Raw genomic sequence first — 10,017 nt, forward strand, 5'->3', positions numbered from 1 at the left:
TATTAACAACTATTTTTTTGTGATTAGGTGAGAGGACAAGTCACTTACAATGGTCATAGGCTTGATGAGTTTGTGCCACGGAAGACTTCTGCCTACATTAGCCAAACTGATGTTCACTTGGGTGATCTAACAGTTAAAGAAACCCTAGATTATTCAGCTAGGTTCCAAGGAGTCGGGAGCCGATATGGTAATTAATCAAATTGACTTATGTTGTAATTAACTTCCTAAAAGATTTATTGGGTTTCCAAAAAATAATATTTTTTCTACTTTAGATCTACTAACTGAGCTTGCAAGGAGGGAGAAAGCTGCTGGAATTTTTCCCGACGCTGAAGTTGATCTTTACATGAAGGTAATTTTTTTTTTTTTTTTTTTTAATTAGTACATCGAAAAAGGAATTACAAACAAAAGCAACAAAAACAAGAAACAGATCGAGAATTAAAACAAGCTTAACAACTAGAAAACCCAAGCTAGATTGACAACGAGAACCTCCAAAGCACTGACAGGAATCCAGGAAGGTTGAAGTCACTTGCGAATGCATGAAAGCTGTAGCGCACTATGATGGGTAACCCATCAGGAGTAAGAGAAACCCTAAAAACTCATATATATATATATATATATATACCAATTTCCATGAAAACTGAGTAGACTAAGAATCAGAACAACAAAAGAGAGATCTCCTACACAGACAAAGAGTCTGGACCCCAAACAGGAAGGAAAAAAAAAAATCTCCTAGCCCCAAAATCAGCAACACCGGAAGCGGAGGTGGCAAGGAAGTGGAGGCATGTGAACTCCACACGCTGGCGCGTGAAGACTAGCAAGTAGAGCAAGAGGCAGCAACGGGGTGTGGGGAGGCTGAAGACAATGATGGAGATCGAGGCGCGTTGGCTGGCAGGGCTGCAGGAAGGAGGCAAATCAAGCTTCAAAGAAGCCAAAACTGAGACCCATTACATATCCAAACGGAGGAGGCGTCCCGACGGCTTGGGAGAGGAAGCGGTAGGGCATCGATGAAGGGGCTGAGGTTGGGATTTTTGGGGGAGATTGGATAAATCGCATAAGGCAATGGATAATACCTCATAAGAGGCAGAGAAAACTAGCTATGAGAGGAAAAGCATGATGAGAAAAGGAAAAGGAAAAGGAATAAGAGGGGTTTGTATAATTTCATGAAAAGTTTGTAACCCTAGCAGAGCGCTTCAATAATTTCATGATGGTAATTAACTTGATACGAAATTGTTCAAGCCCAAAAAGAAATCAATAAAAAAAAAAAAAAAAAATTTAAAATGTCAAGGGAATAGCATCTTTACAATTTCCCTAATTCCTATTTTGTGTACGTATCTTATGATCTGTCCAGGCAACTGCAATGGAGGGAGCTGAAAGCAACCTAATTGTTGATTATACACTGAAGGTAAGCTTTTATATTCTTTTTCATATTTTGAAATAGTCCTTAATTGATTACTCATCTTTTTCAAACTTACATAAGAACAGCTCTTGGGGCTCGATATATGTAAGGATACACTTGTTGGAGACGAGATGAAGCGAGGAATTTCTGGTGGACAAAAGAAGCGAGTAACAACAGGTTAATTTCTTCATTATTCATGAAAATTTTGATCCGAACAAATTCCCTCCATCATCCGGTTTTCTGTTGTTTTATTATTAGCTGTTTTTTTTTTTTTTTTTTTAATGTTATTTGAGTTTTTGTTTCCCTTTATGGGAATTTAATGTATTTAAATTTGTGTTGGTTACCCTCGTTACTGCAGTTCTATTTCTGAACTTTATCAACGTTGTTACTGTTCTAGCCATGTTTTGGTGGTTGTTGCAGGTTTCAAGTGGGGATGCAGTTAGGCTTGTCCTGATCTGTTTTCCTTTCACTTTTATAACCGCCTTGAGCGGCCCCTTGAAAGGACAGGGTCTTTTGTTTGTCCTATTTCCTACTTTTTGTTCACATATCTTTGCGCTATTTTAATTTGGTTTGAATCTAATGTTAGGGAGCCCACCCATTTTTCATTATTTGGATTAACCACTTTATCTTCCATTCAGATCAAAAGTGGGATGGATCCTCCCTCGTAACCCTTTCCCTTATTCAATTAAAAAAAAAAAAAAAAAAAGGAAAATTTTAATTTGGTGTATTCATCTTATAATTTTTTTCAATTTCACAATTCCATTATATATATATTGAAGGGAAAAGTATAAATATTTCCCTCAAACTACTACTTAATTGTCAATACTCCTTAAGACCAACAAAAAGACAAAAATGACCCTAAATTTTTTTCAATAAGACAAAAATGTTCTTATAAATTCGAAAAAAAAAATTAAAAAACTAAAACTAAAAAATAAATAAACTTAAAAAAAAAATTAAAAAATTAAAAAAAATAAAAATAAAGGAGGGAAAAAAACTGAAAATTATAAAATCAATTTAAAATAGAGAGAGAGAGAGAAGAAGAAGAAGAAAAACCAGTTTTTATTTTTTTATTTTTATTTATTTTTGTTTATAACTTTTTGTTATTTTAGATTTTTTTTTTTTTAATAATTTTTAGTTTTTGTAAAAAATAAATTAATTAATTAATTAATAATTTTATGAAGGATATTTTTGTTATTAGGGAGACATTGACATGTTTTGATAGTTTATGGAGATATTGACACAATAGATAGTTTGAAGGAACATTGACAATGAGGTGATAGTTTGAGGGGATTATGTGTACTTTTTCCTTAAGGGGCAAATTCTGTTAAATCTTAACCAACGCTTAAATCCTGACAATTTGTTTCAACTTCTAAATCCTTGATAGATAGATACATTGAATTGAGAACTTTTAAAATTTAAGAGAATAGTTGCATATATAATGAAATTTCATGGGGCTAACTGAAGTTTTTCACTAATCAGAGTTACTTAATTCTAAACCTTATTATATATATATATATATATATATATATATATATAGCTGATCAAAAGGGTTAATGAATCCCGAAAAATCAAATGTGGGGTTTTTAATTGCCTTGGTGTTGGATAATGCACAGGGGAGATGATTGTGGGACCAACAAAAACTCTTTTCATGGATGAGATATCAACTGGTCTCGACAGTTCCACCACATTTCAAATTGTGAAGTGCATGCAGCAGATTGCGCACCTCACGGAGGCAACAATCTTGATGTCCCTACTCCAGCCTGATCCTGAGACGTTTGATCTCTTTGACGACATCATCCTCCTATCAGAGGGCCAGATCGTCTATCAGGGACCCAGAGAGCATGTTCTTGAATTCTTTGAGAGCTGTGGGTTCAAGTGCCCTGAAAGGAAGGGCACTGCTGACTTTTTGCAAGAGGTAATTCAATACATGCATGCATGCAATATTTCTACCAATGGCAGCATGAAAATCTGATCATTTAAGTCACAAGTAAATTACATAAATTATCATGTAGAGCAGAGGTAATTGGTTGGTCAATTTAAGCTTCTTTTGTATCATTTCTACCGACATCTAACATAACCCATTTTAATTGTTTCCAACATTTTTCCAATGTTGCACCATGTAGTAGCTAAAGCGTACAAAAAATGGTGCTTCAATGGACTTTAATTAGTATCAGTTTCCCTCTGATAAGAACTCTTAATTTAAGGATGAAAATGCAAATGCGGATGCAGATGAAGTTATTAGTAATTTCTATATCTACATAAAGCGGTGATATCTTTAATGTATTTGCATCCGTGCGGTTATTGTGGTTATTACCCACTATATGCATATGCGGTTAATGTATATTTTGAGCCTTGAAATTGTAATTTTTGCTTTTAGTAAATACAAAAAGGCATTATTTAGAGTTGAACACTATTACTCAGATCACACTCGCTAATCATTTTGCCATGAAATTTCCATCTCATACATTATTCATCTTCTTGTATCATGTATTTATGGTTGGTAAAGGGAAAACAAATATTAGAAAAACAATATCCGCATATGAGATAACACCAAAAAGACGTCGTTTTAGTGAGTTTGATTATATATATATATATATATATATATATATATATATATATATATATATATATATATAAATGGTATGCGATACGGTTAATAACTACATCTACATATTCTAAAACCACTATTCGCATCTGCATATGCGGATAGTGGTTTTTGCTAACTGCATCTGTATATAAGGATAGCGGATGTGGACAGTTATTATCCTCCTGCATTTTCATCCCTACTCATAAATGTTAAATATGCCACATATTTGTGTCAAAAAGCTAAAAATCTTTCAATCTAATGCTTTTTTTATGTTCATTTTTGTTGAAGGTTACATCAAAGAAGGATCAAGAGCAGTACTGGGCAGATAGGAGCAAGCCCTACTGCTACATATCTGTCACTGAATTCGCAATGCGGTTTAAGGCTTTCCATGTTGGCTTACAGCTTGAGAATGAGCTCTTCATCCCCTATGACAAGTCACAAAGCCTTGAATCAGCTCTTGCTTTCTCAAAATACTCTATCCCAAAAATGCAGCTCCTCAAAGCCTCTATGGATATTGAATGGCTCTTGATCAAGAGGACTGCGCCTATTTACATATTCAAGACTGTCCAGATTATAATTGTGGCAATCATCGCATCAACCATGTTCTTGAGGACAACACTAGATATCACGTACGATGATGGGTCTCTATACGTTGGTGCAATTATATTTTCCATGATTGTCAATATGTTCAATGGTTTTGCTGAGCTCTCTATAGCTGTCATGAGGCTTCCTGTGTTTTACAAGCATAGGGATCTCCTATTTTACCCTGCATGGGCCTTCACCATACCAAATTTCTTGCTTCGTGTTCCCATTTCAGTTTTGGAGTCTATAGCTTGGACAGCTGTGACATATTATTCAATTGGATATGCACCAGAAGCTAGCAGGTGACCTCAACTATAGCAGAATATTGTGATATATGCTTAGGATACTTTACTATTAATGACAATTATGATAACGTTTCAATCGTATAAGTTGTGTTGTTTTTTTTTCAGGTTTTTCAAGCAACTGCTATTGGTATTTCTGATCCAACAAATGGCTGCTGGGCTATTTAGGCTCATGGCTGGAGTATGTAGGACTATGATCATTGCCCATACCGGGGGAGCACTTTCTCTGCTCCTCTTGTTCCTCCTTGGAGGGTTCATCCTTCCGAAAGGTTAGTCATTTCTCGCCTATTTTGTGATGATACACAGCAGTGTCGAAGTATCTTAATTACAAGTCTCTATATCAGCTTGCTTCTTTTGTTGATTGAAAGAAAGTGTTTATGATGATGCAACAGGACAAATTCCTGTATGGTGGTCATGGGGTCACTGGGTTTCACCTCTATCATATGGTTTCAATGCCTTGACTGTCAATGAGATGCTTTCCCCAAGGTGGATGCACAAAATGGTATGCCATACAAACAATAACTACATAAACGTTCCTTGTTAAATCTTGGAAAATAAAAGAGCATTAAAGGTGCAAATTAAAAGAAAACAGAGGAAACAGAGTATATGATCATACATATGGATATCATTGCAATTTGCAAGATTCATGAACATAACAATAACGACATTTTTCCTTTTTCTGGATGAAAAATTTAACAAATTTCCACATTAGAGGTTGACTCACTAAAAGCTCGTGATTTCATTGTAGGCATCAAGCAATATGACAATGTTGGGTGTGGCAGTATTGCAGAAATTTGATGTTCCCCAGTACAAATACTGGTATTGGATTGGGGCCGCAGCTCTTTTGGGGTTCACGGTTCTTTTCAACGTCCTATTTACCTTATCGCTCATGTACCTAAACCGTAAGCTTCTTAGAACCTTTTATGGCCGAGTTAACAACCATTCAATGTAGAATTTATACGCTTTTCTTCATTCTTTGTCAAGAGCGTTAACGTGTTTAAATTCTATGTTTCTTTATGCCAGCTCTTGGAGAGCCCCATGCAGTAATTTCTGAAGAATTGGCAAATGAGCAATCCAACCAGGGAATACAAACAGTCAAACCTAAGAGTTCGACCAACGAAAATAATAATATGAGTAAGAACCTTACACCCAATTTCAATCTCCACCGAAGTTTATAGCAAAAAATTGTGAACTACAAGCACTGAAGAGTTACTGACATGATTAAAATTTTGGCAGTAGATGAGGTTGTTCCAAAGAGAGGGATGGTTCTTCCATTTACACCTCTAGCAATGTCCTTTGACAGTGTAAACTACTACGTGCACATGCCCTCAGTAAGAATCTATCCTTCTTGTTTTATATCTCTTTTTACAATTCTCAAGTTTAACTTTGAAAATCTGTGTAAGGTGTTATTTTTGCTCCATTGTGTATTAGGACTTCTTTTTTTTTTTTTGGGAAAACGACTCACTTAAACACTTGAACTACTCACATGTATAGGAAATGAAGGATCAAGGAGTGACCGAGGATAAGCTACAGCTGCTTCAAGAAGTGACTGGAGCATTCAGGCCTGGAGTCCTGACAGCTTTGATGGGAGTGAGTGGGGCTGGGAAGACGACATTGATGGATGTTCTAGCGGGACGAAAAACTGGGGGTTACATTGAAGGTGATATAAGAATTTCTGGGTTTCCCAAGAAGCAAGAAACATTTGCCAGAACTTCTGGTTACTGTGAGCAGACTGATATTCACTCCCCTCAAGTCACAGTTAGAGAGTCCTTGATCTACTCAGCTTTCCTACGACTCCCTCAAGAAGTCAGCAATAAAGAAAAAATTGTAAGAATCAAGATTATGCAAGTCATATTTTAAATGAATATCATGTTTGATTTAGTTTATAGCTACGCTTTTCATTTTCGGGTTTCTTTCCAGGTTTTTGTGGATGAATTGATGGAGCTAGTAGAGCTCAACAATCTTAAAAATACTATTGTGGGGCTTCCAGGAATCTCGGGTTTGTCCACAGAACAAAGGAAGAGGTTGACAATAGCAGTGGAGCTTGTTGCTAATCCTTCAATCATATTTATGGATGAACCAACTTCAGGGCTTGATGCGAGGGCAGCAGCCATAGTTATGAGGACTGTGAGGAATACAGTTGACACTGGAAGAACAGTTGTCTGTACAATTCATCAGCCTAGTATTGATATCTTTGAAGCCTTTGATGAGCTGCTACTGATGAAGAGAGGGGGACAAGTCATCTACTCAGGACCATTGGGTCGGAATTCTTGCAAAGTCATTGAATATTTTGAGGTATTTTATAAACTTCTTTCTCTTTATAAAAGATACATAAATAAAAATATGCACTAATCCACCATTAATTGGTTATTGCAGGCAGTTCCTGGAGTCAATAAAATTAGAGAGAAACAAAACCCAGCAGCATGGATGCTAGAAGCAAGCTCGGTTGCATCTGAAGTCCGACTTGGAATTGATTTTTATGAGCACTACAAATCGTCATCCTTGTATCAGTAAGAATATATAAAATAATATGTTGAAAGTTATGAAAATAGTAACATTTTATGGAGTTTGTAAATTTTGAGGTTTTGGAGCTAACATTATGTGGCGTGCACAGACAAACCAAGGCTCTAGTAAAAGTGCTGGAGACTCCATCGGAAGGGTCAAAAGATCTCTTTTTTCCCACTCAGTACTCTCAGTCCACATGGGGCCAATTCAAATCCTGCCTATGGAAGCAGTGGTGGACTTATTGGAGAAGTCCTGACTATAACCTCGTTCGGTACTTCTTCACATTGGCAGCTGCCCTTGTGCTTGGCACAATTTTCTGGCAAGTTGGCACAAAAAGGTTAGTGTATGTGCTTTTCCTTCTTTTGTAGTGGATATTCTCTGCTTATCAAAGTCCAATAGTATCATATATCTCAATATTTTTTTTTTCTTGTTTTTTATGCTTAGGGAGAATGAAAGTGATCTCACCATGATCATTGGAGCCATGTATGTTGCTGTCCTATTTGTTGGAATTAACAACTGCTCAACCGTGCAACCACTTGTAGCTGTTGAAAGAACAGTGTTCTATCGAGAAAAAGCAGCTGGGATGTACTCAGCTTTACCATATGCCATGGCACAGGTGAGGAACAGGAACTTCACTAATAAATATAGATCAATAGAAGTTTTATTAATTTGAAGTTATAAACTTGTCAAAGTCTAATCAAAGTTTGCTATTTTATGCAGGTTATTGTTGAAATACCATATATTTTCGTCCAAACTACTTATTATTCACTAACAGTGTATGCAATGGTGAGCTTTCAATGGACAGCAGTGAAGTTCTTGTGGTTCTTCTTCATCACCTTCTTCTCCTTCCTCTATTTCACTTACTACGGAATGATGACGGTTTCAATCACGCCAAATCACCAAGCAGCTGCTATTTTTGCATCAGCATTTTATGCACTCTTCACTCTTTTCTCTGGCTTTTTTATCCCCAAACCAGTAAGTTCAGTTCCATTGATTTGTATAACCTTTAATGAATAAATGCAGTGTGCTAACATTTAATTACCCTATGAATTTTCAGAGAATTCCCAATTGGTGGACATGGTACTACTATCTCTGCCCAGTGGCATGGACAGTTTATGGACTAATTGTGACACAGTATGGTGACATTGAGGACACTATCAAAGTGCCTGGAATCGTGCCTGATCCAAGCATCAAGTGGTATGTGGAAAACCATTTCGGGTACAACTTGAACTTCATGGGGCCAACTGCTGCAATTTTAGTCATGTTTGCAGCCTTTTTCGCCCTCATGTTTGCAGTCTGCATCAAGAGATTGAACTTCCAAAACAGGTAGTTCAGGTGTACGCTTAGAATATGATCATTTGGATAGCCATTTTTTGTCACTATGATTTGTTTTAAGTATGTAAATCACATAAGAGTGGCCATATGCACTATGCAGAGGAAAGAATAAGGCAAAAGCCAGCGAATCTAATGGATTTGAACAAATGTTAGTACATTTAAATCCATGTTTTGGGAATAATGTGTATGCAGTAATTCAATCTGAATTTCAACTTGAAAATTGGTTAAGTCTAGAAAACCTAAACGTGCCCAAATACAGGCATAATATTTATCAAAAGACAGTCTGAATCATAACTTTTTAACCAAGCTGATTGCATCTTAGCTTGGTCACACCTTTAAGTTAAACAAAGTTTTGTTGTATAAATGTAAGCATAGCATAGGTCCATACTGCTTGATTACAGGAGTATGCCAATAATAGCCATTGGATTTGTGATGTAGGACAGCCCATGGCTTCCGCTCAAGCGATCTGGACCAACGTTCTTTTTTTCTTTCTTTTTTCTTTTTTTATTGAGAGGTCATACTCTAATCAACATAAAGTTAACACGAGATTAGTAAGTTAAGAGTCTGACTCATTTATAGAGTTGACCTATATAGTCATATACACATACTGCGACATAACTCCAATTTTTAACACAACTTATAAACCTAGCACGAAATTAGCGAGTTAAAATTAAGAGATTTGGCCTAATTAATTAAAAAAATTGAATTAAAATTAATATATATACCCAAACCCGTGTCCACCCCTATTTGAGTCAACCCGAACAGACTGAATATTTTATAATCTGGGACCACATTGGGTTCGGTTTAAGCCCCTGTGCTGGGCCTTGGAGCTATACGAATAGAAGAGCCGAAGAGCATTAGTGCATGAGTGAGAGTCCACCCAACGTTCAGTGCTCCGTCCACCACCTGATCATTGCCAAATCCAACACGTGGGTACTCCTACTAAATCAAAACGAAAAAACAATCAAATGTATTTTGTATTTTGTAAAAAAAAAAAAAAAAAAAAAACTTCTATGTCTTTACTATCACATAAATTAAAACACTTTTCACAATTATTGTCAAAATAATAAAAATTGAACAACACGTGGCATTCCTTATAGAGAGACAGAGACGCGTGTAGGATATGCACCCCACCTCAGCCCAACATAGCATGTGGAGAAAGGGAAAAGATTGCCCTCATTTGGTCTTTTGATCCCTACATAGCAATATGCATGGTTATGGTTATGGTTATGGTTATGATTGTGGTTGTGGTTGTGTGGTTGTGTGGTTGTGGTTGTGGTTGTGGGATGTGGGCATGAGTTGTTTACATT

General features: G+C 36.3%; 1 protein-coding gene across 1 annotated transcript; it reads left to right on the top strand.

Moving 5' to 3' along the window:
* Nucleotides 1-642: 642 nt before the first annotated feature.
* Nucleotides 643-8,814, top strand: LOC133864477 (ABC transporter G family member 42-like). Its single transcript, XM_062300821.1, has 17 exons — nucleotides 643-1,207; nucleotides 1,349-1,402; nucleotides 1,483-1,573; nucleotides 3,010-3,311; nucleotides 4,272-4,867; nucleotides 4,976-5,136; nucleotides 5,260-5,369; nucleotides 5,616-5,769; nucleotides 5,891-6,001; nucleotides 6,104-6,198; nucleotides 6,362-6,694; nucleotides 6,788-7,162; nucleotides 7,244-7,377; nucleotides 7,482-7,709; nucleotides 7,817-7,988; nucleotides 8,093-8,347; nucleotides 8,430-8,814. Exons 1-17 carry the CDS (start codon nucleotides 1,202-1,204, stop codon nucleotides 8,700-8,702), a joined length of 3,450 nt encoding a protein of 1,149 aa, XP_062156805.1. The 5' UTR covers nucleotides 643-1,201; the 3' UTR covers nucleotides 8,703-8,814.
* Nucleotides 8,815-10,017: the final 1,203 nt, after the last annotated feature.

This window comes from Alnus glutinosa, chromosome 3 (assembly GCF_958979055.1).
Source record: "Alnus glutinosa chromosome 3, dhAlnGlut1.1, whole genome shotgun sequence".
Classification (NCBI taxonomy): domain Eukaryota; kingdom Viridiplantae; phylum Streptophyta; class Magnoliopsida; order Fagales; family Betulaceae; genus Alnus; species Alnus glutinosa.

What these genes read in the sequence shown, in the direction of transcription:
- LOC133864477 (XM_062300821.1), top strand. An exon ending in TATGCACCAGAAGCTAGCAG is followed by an intron (nt 4,868 to 4,975) that starts GTGACCTCAACT and finishes TTTTTTTTTCAG; the next exon opens with GTTTTTCAAGCAACTGCTAT. An exon ending in TCAGCAATAAAGAAAAAATT is followed by an intron (nt 6,695 to 6,787) that starts GTAAGAATCAAG and finishes GTTTCTTTCCAG; the next exon opens with GTTTTTGTGGATGAATTGAT.